This window comes from Pseudonaja textilis, chromosome 11 (assembly GCF_049901715.1).
Source record: "Pseudonaja textilis isolate UNSWEBS1 chromosome 11, rPseTex1.2, whole genome shotgun sequence".
NCBI lineage: Eukaryota > Metazoa > Chordata > Lepidosauria > Squamata > Elapidae > Pseudonaja > Pseudonaja textilis.
Window position 1 is genome coordinate 17,275,018 of NC_142000.1, and position 20,894 is coordinate 17,295,911.

The 20,894-nt window shown below is 47.1% G+C and overlaps 1 protein-coding gene across 1 annotated transcript in view; it reads left to right on the plus strand.

The window, feature by feature from the left end:
• Window positions 1–333: 333 nt before the first annotated feature.
• The window catches only part of NKD1 (NKD inhibitor of Wnt signaling pathway 1), an 87,303-nt gene continuing 66,742 nt past the window's right edge, over window positions 334–20,894 (plus strand). Inside the window, exons 1-3 of the mRNA XM_026714020.2 lie at window positions 334–1,448; window positions 1,704–1,736; window positions 2,066–2,217. Of these exons, the coding sequence (XP_026569805.1) occupies window positions 1,424–1,448; window positions 1,704–1,736; window positions 2,066–2,217 (210 nt within the window). The 5' untranslated portion in view covers window positions 334–1,423. The remainder of the gene's footprint in view (window positions 1,449–1,703; window positions 1,737–2,065; window positions 2,218–20,894) is intronic.

Here is a 20,894-nt window from a genome sequence, read left to right on the forward strand (position 1 = left end):
GAGTTGGCGCTTCCCTGCCTGCTGCCTGCCTTCCTTCCTTCTTTTCCTCCGTGACTCTGGGTTCTGCTGCCTGAGCCTGGCTGGAAATGAAATACCTCAAAGCCGCCGCCGCCGCCGCTCCTTTTATTTCAGGAGGGCTGGGTGGCTGCCTTTCCCCCCCCCCTCCTCCCCCTCCTCCTCCTGGTTTTTTTTTTTTTTTTGGAGACTCCAAAAGAGCCCTTTCATGTGCCGCCCGCCTCCAATCGGCATCCAGAGGTTGCCTGCAAGTGGTCTAATCTCCATGAGGTGTCAATCACGGCCCCTGGTGGGTGCAGGAAAGTCGTAACCGCCTCTGTCTTTGGGAAGGGAAAAAGGCGGGGGGACGAAGAGAGAGAGAGAGAGAGAGAGAGAGACTCGAGTGGCAGGAGAGAGAGAAGGAAAGAGGGAAAGAAAGAACAGAGAGAGAGAGAGAGAGACTGGAGTGGGACGAGAGAGGGAGAGAGGAATAGAAAGAAGAGAGAGAGAGATACTTGAGTGGTAAACGAGAGTCGAATACCGAAGCAGCAAAGAGAGGGAGAGAGAAATAGAAAGGGGGGGCGAGTGGTAGGAGAGAGAGAGAGAGAGAGACAGAAAGAGAGAAAAGGAAAGAAGAGAAAGAGAAAGAAGAGAGGGAAAGAAGAAAGAGAGAGACTGAAGTGGCAGGAAAGAGAGAGAGAGAGAGAAAGGGAGAGAGACGGGGAAAGAAGAGAGAGAAAGGGAAAGAAGAGAGGGAAAGAAGAGAGCGAAAGACTTAAGTGGCAGGAAAGAGAGAGAGAGAGACAGACAGAAAGAGGGAGAAAGAAGAGAGAGAAAGGGAAAGAAGAGAGGGAAAGAAGAGAGAGAGAGACTCTTGTGGCAGGAAACAGAGAGAGATAGAAAGAGAGGGGGGAAGGAGAGAGAAAGGGAAAGAAGAGGGAGAGAGAGAGTCGAACAGCAGGAGAGAGGGAGGGAGAGAGGAATAGAAAGAAGAGAAAGAGAGAGACAGACGCGCAGCTGCCGCCGCCGCCGCCGCCGCCCGAGCGCTCCGGTCTCTCCGGGCTGCTCCCGCCGCCGCCGGATGGAAGAAGCGGCCGCCACTCGCCCCTTCGCCTTCTTGCCCCCTCCTCGCGACGAGGAAGGAAGCGCGTGGGTTGCTAAAACGGGACGAGGGCGAGTAGGAGCTGCCGCCGCCGCCGCCGCCGCCGCCGCCAAGGAGCCGCCGGCTGCAACCGGGACTCGGAGCCAGCTTCCCCGCTGCCTGACTTAGGGGACCCCTCCCCGCTCTCCCCCAAATCGCCGGGGCGGAGGGAGCGAGAAGGCGGGACACCCCCCCCGCACCCACCCACCCATCAGCACTCTCCCTCCTTCCCCAGCGCCGGCCGTCACCCTCTCCAATGCCATCGCGGGCGCCGAGCCGGGCAGAGCGATGGGGAAACTTCACTCCAAGCACGGTGAGTTGCGAAGTTGCGGCGGGGTGGAAGTGGGTGGAAAAGTGGGGGTGGGGGTGGTGGAAGAGGAGTGGGGGGTCCCACGAGCCGGACTGGGGAGCGCCGGAGAGATCTAGGGCAGAGGGAGGGGAGCTGAACAGCCCTGGAGAAGCGAAGCCCCAGATGGGAATCTAACCATCCCTTTTTTCTTTCCTCCCCCCCTTCCCTTCCCTTTCTTTGAATCCGTCCCTCTTCTCTGCCCCACTGGATCTTCTCTAGCTGCGGCTTGCAAACCTCGAGAAAGCCCCGAAGGTAAGAGGAGGGGGGCTTGAGGAGGACGGGGTGGGGGTCTCTCTCTCTCTCTCTCTCCCCGGGTTGCGGACCCTCCCCAGCTTTTCCCGGCCAGGAGCTTGGGAGCGCGTCCGCCCTCGAAGCAGCTGCTGGAAAGAGGAGGAAAACTTTGCGCGCCGCATTCCCGAATGAGTGGCCGGTTTGGGCGGGGGAGGGGGGGGGCTGCTGCCCGGTGTCCCCGTCCCCCCAAGGGTGGAAGGAGGCTGCGAGGCGGTGTGGGGGTGTCAAGGGAGGAAAGGGGGCTCCCCCCCACCCACGTTTCCCCTCCGTTTTGCTCTGCCTCCCTCCAGGTGATAGCTTCGCCGTGAACGCCTCGCTGGTGCGCAAAGGGCTGGAGGAATGGCCGGCGAACCCCAAAGGCTCCGGGGGAGGCGGCGACGGAGGCTTGGGGATCCCGCAGGGCTGCCCCCACCGGGCGTTTGGCAAGTGCTCCGGCTCCAGGGTGAGTCTTTGCCTTTTCCCTCCGCTCCTTCGGCAACTCAGTCCGGGCTCGTGGAGAGCGGACCAAGCCGCTCGCGGGCGCTCGCTTGCAAATGGCTCGGCCGGGTAATCTTTAGGGCGCGTTGGGGAGAGAAGAGGGGGGCGCTTTTTCCCCCCTCCCCCTTCTTTTCGGGTGGTGGTGGGGGGCAGGAGGTTTGGGCCAAGGGACTCCTGTCTCTTTCTGAATGTGGGAGGCAGAGGAAGGGCCTCTGAATTGTGTGTGTGTGTGTGTGTATGGCGGGAACGTCGCCGGAATCCGCATGACTTTTGCTGAGCTGCCCGGGAATGGGAGTTACATCTTAAGGGTTGCTCACCCTGTTTGTACCCTCAACTGCCTCTGTACTTTCCCCTACTCTGGTATCCTCCCGCGATGGGGACCACATCTCCCATCATCCTTGACAAGAGAAGATGGTTTCCTCTGAGCAGCTGCTCCTTATTAAAAGTTCAGTACCCTCCTGCGATGGGAACTACAACTCCCATCACCCTTGACTGGGGGAAGATGGTTTTTCACTTCAGTGTGTGTAAGTGTGAAGGAGGTGTGTTTGTGTTTATGGTCATGGTCATAATGTGCACTGAAAATGGTGTTTGACTTCGGTCTTTGATTTCGTTTGTAAGAGGTGCCATGACAATAAAGTAAAGTAAACTAAACTATGAGCTGCTGCTCCTTATCAAAGTTTGGTACCCACCTACGATGGGGACCACATCTCCCATCATCCTCGACAAGGGAAGGTGGTTTCCTCTGAGCTGCTGCTCCTTGTTAAAGTTCTCAACCCTTTGGATGCCCTTCTTAGGTTTTTGAATTCAGTTCCTTTAGCCTTTAGTCCAAGAGAATAAGGTCCCCAGTCCTACAAGAGACCAGGATAAAAGGAGGTTGCTTTTCCCCCTGTTGTGGCTTGGTTGGTGATGCCCCCTTTGGTCCCTCCCATATGGCTTGGCTGCTGAAAGCTCCGGAGAGTGTTTGGAGGTGGCCCGTTCCAGTTCTGTGTTGTCTTCTTTGGCTGGGACTTCTTGATGGGCCCCTGCAAAGGGCAGTATAGAAAGGGAAGAGGTCTCCTCTGATCTTCCAGATGTTGCGCTGAGTTGCTCATGCTTATTCTTGACTCTGACTCGCTTGCTTGGCCTCTTGGCGGTGCAGTGCGATTGAAACCGTGGCTGGCTTGGTAAACCGTGTTTGCAGGCTGAGTTCCCACCAACAAGGGCAGCCAGTGGTTGAATCCACAAGGCTGAATGAAACGTGGTTTGTGAATGTAGCTCCCTGTTGAAGGTTCCCTTTCATTTCCAGCAGCCTTCAGCCTCACCTTTTGGAGTCTGTCTTCTGTTAGTTTCACACGTACAGTTTGTCCTCCATTTACGACTGCAATTGAACCCTGTTGCTGAGGGAGACAGACGTTAAGTGAGTTTTGCTCCATTTTGCGACTTTTCTTGCCACAGAGGAGGTTTAAGCGAATCCATGCACTTGTTAAGTTAGTCACAGGGTTGTTGAGTGAAATCTGGCTTCACCCTGGACTTTGCTGGTTAGAAGGTCACAACAGGGAATCACATATGTCTCCAGGACACTGCAACCGTCATAAGTATGAAGCACTTGCCAGGCTGTCTGAACTTTGATCCTATGACTATGGGGACGGCTACAAGGTTGTAAGTGTGAAAAATGATCCTAAGTCACTTTTTTTTTCAGTGTCATAACTTGGAAGGGTCACTAAATGAACTGCTGTAAATTCAGGACTACAGTTCCCATCATTTTGAGTTTCATGCTGGCTGAGGATGATGAGAGCTGAATCCTACACAACAGAGGAATATCAAGTTGGAGAAGGCTGCGATAGAACGACAGTGCCAAAAACTGCTTTTAAGGCTTGCAATAAGTTTAAGATCTTTGCTTTGCTCCTACTAGGAGTTTGCAAAGTGCTTTGCAGCTGGGCTACTTTGTGTGAATAAATAGGTGCCAAAATGCGCGGGTGGGAAAATACGGCCCCATGATCAAGCAGGTATTTGTTTGAATCTCTCTTCCCCAATTTGCAAAAATAGCAAATGTGTTTTCCTGAACATCTGGAATTTAGTTGGCTTCCCCCCTGCTTCCAAAAGAGTTAGAGAAGAAAGGATTTTTTTTAAAAAAAAAAATTAATTTGGAGGAACCCTTGGATTCTTATGTCAAGATGGAGAAGCAGTTGCCATCCAGATGTTGCCAAACTCGAGTTTCTGTCATCCTTTTTTGATAGGCGGTTGCCTGGGACTGTTGGGAATTGAAGTTTCATCAACATCTGGAAGGCTACATGTTTTCCCACCCTTGCTGTAAGAGGCCCTTTCGTGTGTATGCTTCAAGAAAGTCTGCAGATAATGTATTGTTTGTACCCTGATAATTGAAGGGTTATAATTTTTCCCCCACCCCTAAAATATGTTCATGCATGACAAACTGGGGTTTTTTAAAGCAGCTTTAGAGTTTCCGAGTTTCTGAATCTATGTCTGTTTTTAAAAAAAGCTGATATTGATTATTTGCAGCTGGAAACCATGTTTCCCCAAACTTTCTGGTCTGGTCTGGAGACAGCTCATACTGTGGCCGTCCATAAGAGATTCCCCAGGCATTTGAAACTTAAATATGCATGCATGAGTTTTTTATTTAGAGTGGGTGGGGAGTTAGTGAAATCTGGTGCCTCATGATGTCATCATGCAAACGAGGGGAATTATGCAGATGGCCTCATTTATATGGTGCTGATGTCATCAGGCATGCAAATATGCAGCTGCTTAGCTTAAGTTCATTTGACCTTGTTTACGAGCATAAGAACAAGTAGTTGTTGACTTACAACATTTCATTTGGTGGCCGTTCAAAGCTACAATGGCACCGACTTCCAAGCTACAATGGCACCGACTTCTGTCTATTTTTCACACTTACCATCTTTGTAGCATCCCCCATGATCACTTGTGTCATGCCCCTGTTGGAATCTGATTCGGAGGGGGAAGTCGAACAGCTGACAGGGAGCAGGAGTGTGGCTCTGGTGGCTGTGGAGGAAACTGGGGAAGGGCACAGTCCGGCTAGGCATTCAGAGGAAGACCTAGGGCCACCGGAGAAGGGAACAACATGGGTTACGGGGGAGAAAAAGGCCCTGATTCCCTTCATTAGTTGCAGCTGGGAAAACAGGATATAAAGGATGTTTGTGCATAGCACCTTGCTGGAAGCAAAGCGTGAATTATTTTGGTTTGTCAAGTCTTATTTGGGTTCTGGTGTCTTCCCAAATGTGTGTGTTTCGCTATCTTTTGACGTCTTAAATTCCTTATCCTGCCTTGACTCGTTAGTTGCTGCAGCGTGGTTTGTGTTGGTTTTTATTTATAACCTATATGTACTTTGGCTTTGAACTGAGTTTCTTTCCTTTAAAAACAATTCTTGGGAGAGATTTTTTTTCTTCAACTGATGATAACTGGACCTTGGGGGCCAAGTTGGAGGAATTAAAGGGACTTTACCAACTTTTGTGACTTCGTTGCTTTTGTGCCACGCCCCTTTGGGTCATCACAACGTGATCAGAATTCAGATGCTTGGCACCTGGCTCGTACTTACGACTGTTGCTGTGTCCCAAGGTCATGTGATTTCCCTTTTGCGACCTCTGGACAAGTGAAATCAATGGGGAAGCCATGTGACTAACGTAATGGCTTCAGGGATTCACTGAACAACTGGGACAAGAAAACCCAGGGGCAAGACTCACTTAACAAGTATCTCACTTAACAATGGAAATTTGTGGTCATAAATTGAGGACTACCTGTATCTTTGGTGGTGGTGATGATGGATGGATGGATGGATGGATGGATGGATAGATAGATAGATAGATAGATAGATAGATAGATAGATAGATAGATAGATAGATAGACAGACAGACAGACAGGCAGGCAGGCAGGCAGGCAGGCAGGTAGGTAGGTAGGTAGGTAGGTAGGTAGAGATTTTCCTTTAATAACTTTAAAGATGGTAGGACCTATTCTGCAATATATGCAAACTTGCAGAGCTGTCACTTTCATTCAGACAATGTGGAAGTTTGATTCTTTACCAAACAATTCCATTGTGGATTGTTTACAGAAGAGGCTAAGATGTTGGGCTGGATCTGGGGAGATATTTTTGCATACCCATTTAGACTCCAGTGGCAATCATCCAATAATTGTGCATAATTTTATGCATATCTGGAAGGATTCTTCCTTCCTAAGACACGATGAGCTTATCTGAATAATCCTCGATTAGGGTTTAGCTTTTGTAACTTCCGAGGCTTTTTTTCTTTCTGTTCTTGGAAGCTTCATCTTGATGGTGGACCATATATTTGATAGGAGGAATCAGTGACTGGGCTCCAGAACTCTCTTAAAAATGGTTGCTAAATTAATCCAATGTCCCAAGGATGCTTTTTTTTAAAGAAGCAGCTGGACTTGCTTGTTTTTCTTTGAAGAAATTTCGCTTCTCATCCAAGAAGCTTCTCCAGCTCTGACTGGGTAGTGGGGAATGGAAAGATTGATATTCCTTGCAGACAGCTGGTCATTTGCATTCTTTCAGAGGGTCGTTGAGGCCACTTGGAGGTTTATCTGTATCCTCAGGGTCACCGGTTCCTGTAGTCTGCAATTTTTCTTTCTCTGGAAATCCATTCCTACTCTCACACCATTGAAAGGGGGATCACCCCAAATTGTATAGCTAAAAGTCTGTAGCGATCTTCAGTCCTCCAGGTCATGGTTCTTCTAAAGGTGCTTTTTTTCAGGAGGCAACTGAACTTTCTTGTTTTTTTTTCTTTTTTCTGTCCTTTTTTCTGAGACGTTTCACTTCTCATCCAAGAAGCTTCTTCAGTTCAGAACTGAAGCTTCGTGGATGCGAAGCAAAACGTCTTCAAAGAAAAACAAAGCCCAGAAAAAAAAGCACCTTTGGGACAACCATGACCTGGAGGACTGAAAATCTCCATAGACAATTAATCCAATGATCTCTGTGTGTGCGTGTGTGTGTGTGTGTTTGTGTGCGCCTTCAAGTCAACATTCACTCCTGGCAGCTGCCTGGGCTAATTCCCTGCAGCTTTCTGGCAAGTTTTTTCAGAAATTGTTTGCCATTGTCTTAGCTACCTAGAGCTGACACAGAGCGAGTGGCCCAAAGGCACCCAGCTGGCTTTGTGCATAAGGCAGGACTAGAATTCACAGACTCCTCATTTCTAACCTGGCGCCTTAACATAGGATAGGATAGGATAGGATAGGATAGGATAGAATAGAATAGAATAGAATAGAATAGAATAGAATAGAATAGAATTCTTTATTGGCCAAGTGTGATTGGACACACAAGGAATTTGTCTTTGGTGCAAATGCTCTCAATCTACATGAAAGAAAAGATATATTCGTCAAGAGTCAAGAATCATAAGGTACAACACTTAATAATAGTCATAGGGTACAATAAGCAATCAAATAATACTAGGAAAAAAATGATATAGATCTTAAGGATACAAGTGACAAAGTTACAGTCCCACAAGTGGGAGGGGATGGGTGATAAGGAGTGATGAGAAGATTAATAGTAATAGTAGTGCAGACTTTGTAAATAGTTGGACAGTTTTGAAGGAATTAGCTGTTTAGCAGAGTGATGGCGTTCGGGGAAAAAACTGTCCTCGTGTCTAGTTGTTCTGGTGTGCAGGGCTCTAGAGCATTGTTTTGAGGGAAGGAGTTGAACTGGTTTATGTCCGGGATGTGAGGGGTCTGTAGGTACTTTCACAGCCCTCTTTTTGACTCCTGCAGTATACAGGTCCTTGATGGAAGGCAGGTTGGTAGCCATTGTTTTTCCTGCAGTCCTAATCGCTCTCTGGAATCTGTGTCTGTCCTGTTGGGTTGCAGAACCAAACCAGACGGTCATAGAGGTGCAGATGACAGATTCAATCATTCCTCTGTAGAACTGGATCAGCAGCTCCTTGGGCAGTTTGAGCTTCCTGAGTTGATGCAGAAAGAACATTCTTTGTTGTGCTTTCTTGATGACGTTTTTGATGTTAGGTGTCCATTTTAGGTCCTGTGATATGATAGAACCTAGACATTTGAACATTATACCCTAACTGCTCCCAAAGGTGCTTTTTCAAAGGGCAGCTGGCCTCTCTCGATATTTTTCCTTGAAAACATTTCGCTTCTCATCCAAGAACTGAAGAAGCTTCTTGGATGAGAAGCAAAACATTTTCAAGGAAAAGCAACAACAAAGAAAGTCCAGTTGCCTCTTGAAAAAAGCACCTTTGAGACAACCACGGAGCAGGATCTCCCTAGACATTTACACCAAACTGTTTTTCCTCATCCATGATTAGTGTAACACACTTAAAAAGGCTGAGTTTGCACGAGGTGATAAACTTAAAACAACAACAACCTATCCAAGGTTAATTCTAATCAAGCTTAACGTGTTAATGGAGATGTTTAGGATTTTAGGGACTTGCTAAATTTGTCGGGCAAACCCATTGGTAGACATTCCATGTTGGGAATTTAATTCACTATCTCAAATTTTCCTAAGCAACCCTGATCAGCAAATAAATCATGTGTTGGATTTTGTAACATGGTTCCTTCAACATGATGGGAAACCAGGCCTCTGTGGTATAGCAGGATGACTCCAGCGATTTCGGGAAAGGATTGTGGTCATCTCCGACTTAAGTGGTTGATAAATTAGGGACTTGCTGTATCTTGAAGAAATCTATATATATATATATAAGCAAAATACCACTCACACATCATCACAAAATCTCCAGAACCGTAAAGCCTACAAACTTGAAATTTGGCATGTATGTTCCTCTTGGCTTCTAGGTGCTACTAAGAAAGGATTTTTCGAAATGACCATCAGAGCATTAGCATTTCGTATATTATTATTAATATGCTCTGATGCTAAGGAGTTCTACTCCCCCTCCCCACCTGGAAAGAAATCTGTTCCAAAGGCAAAACACAAGCAGAGGAGAGGAGTTTCAGTTTCAGTTTTAGTCTCACAGCACTACTTGGCTTTAGTACAGAACAGTTGAGCTAAGCCACGCCCAGGCTCCTTGTTGTCTCCTTCCTCACACAGAAAATACTGTTTCAGTTTTCAAACAGCCCTCAACTCTTTCACATGCTGACAGGATGCTAGCCAGATGAATACTGATAGGCAGAGGCAGAATTTCCCCCCTTATTTTCCCCCCAAAAAACTAAGCCTGACCACATAGTTTCATAGTGAAGCACAGATATCAAGCTAGTCGTATATAGAGCTAGTCATATATAACACTTATGACCATTGCAACATCCCCATAGTCACATGATCCTGACCAATAGAGATATGGAACAGCATATTTCAGTTCTTGCTGTCAAAGTAGATGATCTGATAACAGAATTACCCAGTGACTTTCACACCACTAGTCTTTGGTTCTAAAATATGGCACACAGTTCTTCTAAGGGAAGTGCTATGTTTGTTGAGCGTTGGTGAACAACTCTTTTGAGCAAGCTCGTTTTACCTGATTTGAAAGTAAGTTGAGAAATACATCTTGAATGATGTGTCCTATGTGTACCGCAAGGAATGTATATATTTTACTCTGTTCTTCACTACTTTCTTGAGATGAAAGATTTGATCTCGTTCACTGTCTGCAGATCTTTGGTTCCAGATATTTTTTTGGAGAATATCCATTCAAAAATGCGTATAAAGAAAGTGTGGTGGAGTAGACCAGTGTGCCGGTGGTGTGTGTCTGTTTTTTTTTTTTAAAAAAAGGGGTTTAAATTAGTTTACTGTTCAATTGCCTTTTTCTGGTGTTTGAAGTTTCAGTCATATTGTGGAGATGGGAGGAACTGAATTGCTCAATAACCCAGCAGAAAGCTGGAATCCGTGGCAATTATTCTCAGAGGATAAGTTGAGTGTGGTTACAAACCATAAAGGTGTAGAAAGCACCTAGCATCTCTGTGCAATTTTGCTCTGGAGGCCAGGAGAGAGAGCTGGGTTGCAAAATTTGGCAGAGTTAAGTTTAAAGAGGCACCGGATGGAGCGCCTCAAGAAGAGATGTTGATCTGCATTTATCTGGGTGTGTTTTCTGGATTGTTCGTATCTGATGGGGCTGCTTGTATAATTTGGATCTTGGCAAGCCTTACGAGAAGGGTTCTTGTGTTTACTCTCTACTTTAAAAGAGAATGATATGCTTGTGAGAACAGACTGTAAACAGTAATAATTGAGATTGATTATGGGTGAGTCAGAAAGGCAAAATTGGACTGAGTGCCTGGTGACTTCACAGTCACATTTATGTAACTTCCTTGGCAAGTGTGTGGAAGAAGGTTAATGCTCCTTTAATTTAGAATCCTATCTCTCAACCTTGGCGATAGTAAGATGAATAGTCTTCAATCCCCAGAATGAAGCCAGCAGAACGGGCAGTTGAATTGAAGTTCACCCAGACTGAGAAACATGATTTAGGAAGTTACTTCAATTTCCTGATTGGCCTCTAACGCTGATATTATTGATGGTTTACTATCCAGGTGTTAAGCAGCTCCAATCCAATAGAGAGGTCGGGTAAGTTTAGGCGCATTTGGGATGTAAAGAAACCGATGAGAAGGGATATTTGGAACATGACTATGACCTATGCAAGGGCCAAAGACTGAAGAATCACATGGAAGGGACTTTGGAGGTCTTCTAGCCCAGTGGTTGCCAACTAGTGGGCTGGGACAATTGGTGGTCCGCAAGAAAATTTTGGTGGTCTGCAGAGAAATGTCCTGCCCCCACAAAGCAATTAATCCAGGCTGCATGGGAACACAAGGCTGCGCCGCCCACATGGCCCGCCCATCCGCTGGCTGAGCGCAAACCTTACCTTGAGTAGAGCCACGCAAGCTGGAACTGGAAGGTAAGACCAATGGTGAGGAGGGAAATCCGCCCCAGGGTGGCTTGCTGACGTTGGTGGGAAAGTCGGTCCCATATTCCAGAGTTGCAGTAGTCACAGGACTGGCCCTCTGGTCATCCCGGAGCAGCTGCTCCACCACTCGGGTGCACCGGCCTGCCATGGACTGGAGGAGCTGCTCCGGGATGACCAAAGGGCCATTCCAGTGACTACTGCAGCTCTGGAATAGGGGACCGACTTTCCCACCAAGGTCAGCAAGCCACCATCAGTCAAAATTCATATTAGTGGTCTGCGGGATTTAAAATTATGAGTCTGGTGGTCCCTGAGGTCCAAAAGGTTGGCGACCCCTGGTCTAGTCCAACCCACTGCCCAAGCAGAAGACCCTACACCATTTTCAGACAAATGGTTCTCCCATCTCTTCTTAAAAACTTCCAGTAATGGAGCACCCACAATTTCTGAAGGCAAGTCCTTCCATTGATTCATTGTTCTGTCAGGAAATTACTCCTTAGTTCTAAGTTGGTTCTCTTCTTGATTCGTTTCCATCCATAAGCTCAGGAAAAGACAAGGGGTAGTGAAAAATCTGTATATTGTATCCGTTTGTGTACACAAAGCTAAATGAGGTGGCTGGATGGACCTCATGCCTAAATTTGGAGTTACTCGTCATTTGACTGTAGTGGGTAAATTGTAGCAATAGCGATATAATCAGTAAACCATGGTTTATATAACTGCGCTCACTCATTTAGTTTTTCTTTCCCTCCCTCTACAATTTAAGAGAGTCACTTCAAAGGGGAAAAATATGTTCCTAATAACCAAGATCAAAATGATCTTGGACATAACGACTGAGCTCCAATATCATAACTCTTCCCCCTTCAAAATCAAAACAGCCTTCCTCTCTCTAAAAAAAAATAATAACCCAACTTTTGGCTCGAGAAGAAAACTGGAATGCTGGAAATCAAAACTGTTTGTCTGGGAGTCCATCCTTTTCAAGATCCGTGGCTTCGTTTTCATGTTTAAAATCTAATCTTCGCACCTGAGAGTGTGTGTCTTGTCGGAAAATGGGATTTTCCTTTTTTTCAAGAGGGCCAATGGAACGGCGACGCTTGCGAGCGAAACACCTTGCCTGGCTTAAAGCCTCATCCTAAAATTTGCTTCTTCAGCAACGGAGGGGATGAGAGAAACGCTGTGCAGGCATTTAACTCTCAAGTTTATTCGTGGAAGGCTGCCTTTGTGTAGATCCTGCCGCCACAGTGGAGAGCCCAGAGCTGCTTCAATAGGGGGCTGTTTTTATAGCCTCCTCCTTTGCCTTCCCAGAGATGTTAGGATGGCTTTTTTATGGCTTCCTTTGAACTTGGCTTCGGAAGGGAGGGGAGGAAGGAGGGGGGGGGGAAAGAGAGAAGTGTGGGGGCCCCCGCTGGAGTATTGAAACTTTTGTAAGGGCTGATGCTGGCTTCAGGAGAAGAGAAGCATCCATGCAGTGATGATCTTTTAAAACAAAACAGAGCATTCACCGAGGCCACCTCCTGCCAGTCTAGCCACTGGCCTTTATAGAAATCCTGGAAAAGGGCACGGCTTAGGTTTCCTGCAAGCGTGCTTCAAAACCTGGTTTGAAAAGTAAACTGCAGATGTTCAGGGTGGGGGTAGGGGGGGCTGGTAGAGGGTTTTTTTTCCCTCCCCCTTTTTTTTTCTTTTGGTCTGGGTGGTTTATTTTCTTTCTTTCAAGGCACTGGCAAACGAGACGGTTCCTGCTGTGGAAGCCTGGGGCTCTGCTTTTCCTGGTTCTCCCGAAGCCAGAAGGCTGACACCAAAGAGAGACTGAAAAAGCAAGCTCTTGGATCGCTCCCTGGCAGGGATGAGACTCGGGGGCTCAAGTTGCTAGTCCGTTGGGTCGCTTTTACTAGGGAGAGTGGTTAAAAGGCAGCAGCCTAGGAAGTTGGAGACTGTGACTTCTTGTCCTGCCTTAGGCACGAAAGCCAGCTGGGTGACTTTGGGCCAGTCACCAGGAGACTGTGAGTTCTAGTCCCTTCTTAGGCACAAAAGCCAGCTGGGTGACTTTGGGCCAGTCACCAGGAGACTGAGTTCTAGTCCCTTCTTAGGCACAAAAGCCAGCTGGGTGACTTTGGGCCAGTCACCAGGAGACTGTGAGTTCTAGTCCCTTCTTAGGCACAAAAGCCAGCTGGGTGACTTTGGGCCAGTCACCAGGAGACTGTGAGTTCTAGTCCCTTCTTAGGCACAAAAGCCAGCTGGGTGACTTTGGGCCAGTCACCAGGAGACTGTGAGTTCTAGTCCCTTCTTAGGCACAAAAGCCAGCTGGGTGACTTTGGGCCAGTCACCAGGAGACTGTGAGTTCTAGTCCCTTCTTAGGCACAAAAGCCAGCTGGGTGACTTTGGGCCAGTCACCAGGAGACTGTGAGTTCCAGTCCCTTCTTAGGCACAAAAGCCAGCTGGGTGACTTCGGGCCAGTCACCAGGAGACTGTGAGTTCTAGTCCCTTCTTAGGCACAAAAGCCAACTGGGTGACTTTGGCCCAATCAACCAGGAGACTGTGAGTTCTAGTCCCTTCTTAGGCACGAAACCAGTTGGGTGACTTTGGGCCAGTCACCAGGAGATGGGGAGTTCTAGTCCCTTCTTAGGCACAAAAGCCAGCTGGGTGACTTTGGCCCAGTCACCAGGAGACTGTGAGTTCTAGTCCCACTTTAGCCATGAAAGCCAACTGGGTGACTTCGGGCCAATCCCTCTCTCTCAGCCCAGTCCACCTCTCTTTCAGTCCAACCCATCTGTTGTTAGGGGAAAATAGGAAGAAAGAATTATTGGATATATTCATTGCCTTGAATTATTTCTAGTTTTTTAAAATTATTATTATTATCCCTTCTTGTTCCCATTTTGTCCCTGCCCGCTGAGCCAGGAGAAGGGCAGTTTGGCCTTCTGAATTCATGCAAGCTGCCTAAGTGGCTAGATACTGGTGCCAAAACTCTGTAAGCTGCTTTCTCTATGATGGGGATGAACCCGCCCCCCCTGCCTCCCATGGGCTAAACATCCTGGAACATGCATGTTCACTTCCCCTGATCACATGGCAGTCGATAAACCTTGACGTCCTGCAGATGTTTTGAATGCCAGTTCTCGCCAGTCCTGCAGCCAGCATTTCCAGGGGCAAAAGACAATGGAAGTTGCCATCCAAACACCACACCAGGCTGTCTGTCCCTGGCATAATAGACATAATAGCAATTTTAGGCGGGGCTTCATTTGTCTGCGCCGCTTGATTACTTTGGCCCAGATTCCACCAATCGTGTGCTCTGCTTTTTCCCGTTATGTTAACACACAGCCATTATTGTGCTCAACCTCGCTTGCAAAAGTCAGGCAGAAGGCTCTGAAGTCACCGCTAGGAGGGCAGCTTGCCAACTTCCTCCAAATTCTGATTGGCCAAGAGAATTCCAGCACTAAATGTGCTAAAAGGTAGGAAAGCACATGCAGTCTTGTTTACCTGTGGCAGGTGTCTCGGGGGTTTTCAGAGCCTTCTTCCTGGAGGTGATTATTATTTTTCTTTTATGTTAAACTTGATCAGTCGTCCTAAAGCTTGCTTGGTCCTTGTGTCCTTATCACCATGGGTATTTGGAGTTTAAGGGATGCACCAGAACAGCCTTTCCCACGTTTGGCCACCCTTGAAGATGTGTAGACTTCAACTCCCAGAATCCCCCAGCGAGCGTGCAAGCTGAGGAGTCCTGGGATTTGAAATTCACACATCTTTAAGCAGCCAAGCTTAGGAAACACTACATTAGAAGAGCCATCCTGTTTGGCTCAGAAAGAAGCAAGTGCGGACAGAGTGTGTTGTGCGGATGCTGGAAAAATTGCCCTGGATTCTGTATACAGATGCAGATTTAACAGAGTTGGAAGGGAGCTTGTAGGTCATTTAGTCCTACCCCCGCCCAAGCAGACCCTACACCATTTCTGACAGTCTCTTCTTGAAAGCCTCCAGTGATAAAGTTCCCACAACTTCTGAAGGCAACTTCTGTTCCATGGGTTGATTGTTCTCACAGTCAGAAAGTTTCTCCTTATTTCCAGGTTGAATCTCTCCTGGATCAGTTTCCATCCATTATTCCTTGTCTGGCCTTCAGGTTCCTTGGAAAATAGCTTGACCCCCTTCCTCCTCTCTGGGGCAGCCCCTCAAATATTGGAAGACTGCTATTGTGTCTCCCCTGGTCCTTCTCTTCACTAGACTAGCCAGGCCCAGTTCCTGCAACCATTCTTCATATGTTTTAGTCTCCAGTCCTCTAATCATCCTGGCTGCCCTTCTCTGTACTTGTTCTAGAGTCTCAACATCTTTTTTATAGTGTGGTGACCTAAACTGGATGCATATTTTAGGTGTGGTCTTACTAAGGCTTTATAGAGTGATATTAGTACCTCCCTTGATCTCAATTGTATCCCTCTGTTAACGCAACCTAGGATTGCATTAGCTTTTTTGGCTGCTGCTGCACACTGCTGGCTCATGTTCAGCGTGGTGTCCACTAAGACTCCAAGATCCCTCTCCCAGTTACTGCTGCTAAGTCTGGTTTCACCCAGTCTATATGTGTCCTTTTTTTTCCCCTTGCCTAAGACTTTTAATTTTCTCTACGTTGAATTTCATCCCGTTAGATAGGGCCCAGTGTTCCAGTTTAACGTATACTTTACATTAAAATAGAAGCAGCATTCTGGTCCTCATGGTGGCAAATTAAAAAGAATAGGCCATTTGTTTTTTGTTTTAAGGTGAAAAGGCCAGAAAGCAGAGCAGAAAAGGGCCTTTTGGGAAGTGGCAGGCTCGGATAGGATTTTACTTCTGGCTCCATCTCGCCCTTTTCAGGAGGTGTGTAGATTTCTCACTGGCTTCTGGGCTGGGCTGAGCAGGGGCACTCCTTGCATGTCCGGAATTTGACTGGGAAATGAAATGCTTCAGCCAGATCGCATCCTTCAACGGTGCATAACGTGCGAAGGCGCCATCCCTTTTTTTAAAGGATGGCGCGTCTGACCTTACCAATTCTAAGGAGACACACACACACACCCCGGTCTGTGGATGGAAACATTTACAGCAAGCCTGGAAATAAATTCTTTTTGAGGCCTTTCCGCACACACGCTGCCTTCGCCTGGAGGGATCAGTGACGGTTTATAACAAACTTAAGACTCTGTTGAAAATCTGAAGTGGGAAACTTTTGCCTTCTGCTTTCCTCAAAGGGGGAGGAATTAAAAAAAAAAAAAAAAAGAAGAGGAGAGAGAGTGATTTTTTTCCCTCTCTACTGACATGCTGGACACTTAAGTGTTCACCGCTGTTCTCATCGGTGGTTGATAATGGCTTGGAGGAAACTGAGGAACACTGTTGCCCTCCTGAGTCAGAAGCGGTACAATCGATGGTGGTTTAGTTGAAGGTCGTTTTGAAAACACCTGTTATGTCTGCTTTCTAGCCATTCAAAACACTGGCCTTTGTCTACCTAGGACAAACTCCAAAAATCAAGTCAAAGGCACCTTGAATTCCTTCTAAATCAAGGGGTCTCCAACCTTGGCAACTTTCAGACTTGTGGACTTCAACTCCTGTCTTGAGCTACCCACGTTTTCTCCACATCTGACCCCATGTTAGCTCCGAGGCTATTGCCACCAGTCAGTCTCTCTCTCTCTCTCTCTCTCTTTTTCCCCCTCTCCCTCTCCCTCCCAGAGCATAACCTGTTTCTGACCATCTCTGCTCAGAGGTTCTGAGCTTGGGGAGGATTAGGGCGCAGGGAAGTTCCCCATTAAAGCCCGATTCTCTGATTTCAAGATATGGGGAAGGAAAACTCATGTGCGAGTGTTTGATCTCCGGGTGATGCTGCGCACACCACGAGGAATAGATTGCTGGGATCAGCTCGGGAGGAAAGAGTGAGAACAAAGGACCACCCTGCAGGAGAAATGGGACCAGGGGGAGATGTTCTGGAGGTCCTTTCATCTGCCGGGTGATGTGTGTTCGGTGGGGAGGAAACTTGCACACCCTTTCCTGCTTTTCTTATCTGCGGGGTTACAGATAAATTAACAGAGTTGGAAGGGACCTTGTGGGTCATTTAGTCCAACCTGTCACCCAAGCAGGAGACCCTACACCATTTCTGACAGTCTAGTCTAGTCTCTTCTTAAAAGCTTCCAGGGATGAAGCTCCCACAACTCCTGAGGGCAACTTCTGTTCCATGGGTTGGTTGGTCTCACTGTCAGAAAAGTTCTCCTTATTTCCAGGTTAAATCTCTTCTTTGGTTTCCATCTGTTATTCCTTGTCTGGCCTTCAGGTGTTTTAGAAAATAGCTTGACCCCCCCTCCTCTCTGTGGCAGTCCCTCAAATATTGGAAGACTCTGCTATCCTGTCTCCCCTGGTCCTTCTCTTCCCTAGACTAGCCAAGTCCAGTTCCTGTAACTGTTCTTCATATGTTTTAGTCTCCAGTCCCCTCATCATCCTGGTTGCTCTTCTCTGTACTTTTTTTCTAGAGTCTCAGCATCTTTTTTATAGTGTGGTGACCAAAATTGGATGCAGTACTCTAGGTGTGGTCTTACTAAGGCTTTAAAGTGGTATTAGTATCTCCCTTGATCTTCGTTGTATCCCTCTGTTAACGCAATTTAGGATTGCATTGGCTTTTGGGGCTGTTGCTGCACACGGGTGGCTCATCTTTTTAGCTGGTTGTCCACTTCAGGACCCCAAGATCCCTCTTAGGAGGAGGAGGAAGAGAAGGCGTGGAGCCCTTGCAGATAACTTACCACAGCAGCTTCTTTGGTGGATTAAAAAAAACAGAGAGACCAAGGGTGTGGCTGTTCTTTGGCCAGGAGAAATGGCAAAACGAGAGAGGACCACTGGATCCAACTACAGCTGTAGGAGAGCCAGTTATTTAGGGAGGCGGGGAGGAAGTGGGCTGGGTTGCTCTTCAAGCTCAGAGAGCATCCAGGACCCTCACAGTTCAATCCTGAGCTTGCAAATACCAACAGTCGACTCCCCAAACTTACGTTGCAAATTTAGGAGAAATGTTATTGAGTGAGTTTTGCCCCATTTTTCTGGCCACCGTCGTTGAGTGAATCCCTGCAGTTGTTAAATTAGTAACGTCATTAAGTGAATCTGGCTTCCCCGCTAACTTTGCTTGTCAGAAAGTCGCAGTAGAGGATCGCATGATCCCGCGACCGTCATAGGTATAAACCAGTTGCCGAGTGGCTGAATTTTGGTCACGTGACCACAAGGAAGCGGCAACGGTCATAAGTATGAAAAACAGTCCTAAGTCACTTTGTCCGGTGTTGTCGTAACTTCGAACAGCCGGTAAACGAATGGTTACCACCCATTTTTCTTTAAAAAAAAAACCCTGGCTTTATATACTGAATTGATTCATACTCCATTCAGTGGTGGGATTCATTTTTTTTACTACCAGTTCTGTGGGTGTGGCTTGGCTTGGTGGGCGTGGCAGGGGAAGGTTACTGCAAAATCCCGTTCCCTCCCCACCCCACTAACCTGCTTTCCAGCTCTGTTCTCCTGTGCAGGGCAACCAAAGAAGACCCAGCCGATCAGCTGGGACTCAATGGGAGGCAGAGAAGAGATGGAGGAAGGGCCAGTCAGAGGTGGGATTTGCCGGTTCTCCAAACTACTCGAAATTTGTGCTACTGGTTCTCCAGAACTGGTCAGAACCGGCTGAATCCCACCTCTGGCTCCATCAATGGTCTGGGTTACATTTTCTGCAAAGCTTTTAGGAAGACGTTTCCTAACGGTGTGGGTATTGTTTCAAAATGTTTTACAATGTTTTACAGGGTTCCCTTCAGTCCCAGTTATGCTGTAAATGAATCCCTTGCCATTTTGAGAGCCAGGCTCACGAAAAGCGTCGTGTAAACCCAAATGGGAGCTTTGCTTAATTCAGTTTGACTTCAGTATGTCTGGGTTTGGCTTGGATCTTAACTTTTGTCCCAGGCATGTGGATTCAACGTGAGGCACTGAAAGATGTTATTTATTTTTATTTTTTTATTTTTGTTTTGAGGCTAAATGAGCCCAGAGTATCTAACCGAAGTTTATATCAGCTTGATTCATATAAACAAACAATTCAAGGCTACTTTTAAAAGGCTAAAAATCTGTAGAGATTCTCAGTCCAAATTGCTTTTGGTTTTCCAGGAGGCAACTGGACTGCCTTGCTTTTTTCTTTGAAGACATTTTGCTTCTCATCCAAGAAGCTTCTTCAGCTCTGACAAGATGGTGGGATGGCCTTTTAAAAGGCTACCTCTAAGATCTTCTGAAGCCATTCTTTTAATTTGCAAGGGATGGGATTATTTTTGTAGTCAGATTGCTAGATAGTTGGGTTTTTTTTTTCCTTCCTCCCTTGAAATTCAAGCTTCGGGGCAAATGTCTGAATGGGACTAAATTGAGGGTTGGTTTGTCTGTTTTGCTTTTATCTCGCCATGTAGATTTGTGGGACATGCACTTTGACTTTGCATAGGACAGTTTTTTGGGGGGGGTATTTTTATTTCCATAACAAAGTCTGTTTCAAAAGTAGGAGATCACCTGAAAGAAAGTAGGAGATTGCCTGAAAGAAATTCTCAAAGCAGAGGAAGAATGAGGCGCGCGTGCACACACACACACACACACAAAACCTCCGCAGCCTCTTTTGCGGTGGAAGAAACTTTTTGAGAAATTGCAGGGCCAACTGGAAAGCGGCCTTCCCTCTTTTCATCTCTTTGCAATCTGATAGCGGTGGAAAAATAATAATAATAATAATAATCTGGGATCGGCGCCAGATCCTGAGCAGATTTATATTGTGGCTTATCCTTTGAACATTCAGAAGGCTTGGAGCTTCTTTCTCCCAAAGTCATTCCGGAGTCGCGGCATGGACAGGTGGTCCATCGGTTTTGCAAAATGCTTCTTGCATTCTGGACGCAATTCCCGGAGAAGCTTTTGGCCAGCCGATAAATCTTAAGTAATCCCTGGAGGGTCTTTTGAGACCTGCTAAACGAGGTTGGCACTCTAAAGGCCACGCCCTTCCCACCCCCAAAACAAAAGATAATTACTAATGCCAGCAATCTCCTCTTAACAAATGTGTTTAGGGAAAGCGTTCATTAGATCTCAGAAGAGATGTTCAAAGGGTTTAGCTTGCTGTGTGAACCAGGCCACCTTCTCTCGTAGTCTTCTGACCGAGACCTTCCCAAGATCGTGAAGCCGGCTCCCCGTCCCGATAAAACCCCTTTTATTTAAGTTAAAAGGAATTCCTCTCTCCAGCCAAGTCCCAGCAAACGGTCTTTCAAGAGATTTTACAACTACAGGTCTTTATCAGGCTTGGAGAGTTGCCAGGCCGATATCTTCCAAACGCCATGCTGTAGCAGAAATTGCTTGGCAAGGAATCAGGAACAGATCTTCATCCTAATGAATGGAACTAATTGTCTCCTGCAAACATCACTCCCCCTTCGCTCCTCTTTTATTCCCTGTGGGAGGGGCCATTCACCATCCACCTGAGCCTTTACTCCTGAGTCGATCCTTGTTCCTGAACTGTTCCCTTCTCCTGACAGCTCTGTGCATGTGCATACTGGGAACAGGCTCCAGCTGTTCTTCTGCCCCACTGATCTCTGACTCCGAAGGCAGCTGATAACTGTCGGATGACCCTGGTCCCATCTCTGCCTCCGATGCAGAGCATTCATCAGAGCCTTCCCCACACTCCAGGACTGGTCCAGGTTCTTCCCCAACCTCCTCACTGTCCAAGTCTGTAACCAGCTCAGCTGGCCGCTGGTGGGTCACAACACCTAGGTTGACTTGCAATCTCTGGGGGCACCAATGGATGTCTTCTTCAGAGTCTACCAGGCTCTTTGGACCACTGGATTTTTATTTGGAAGGGCAGAAGAGACCTTGTGACTTCTAG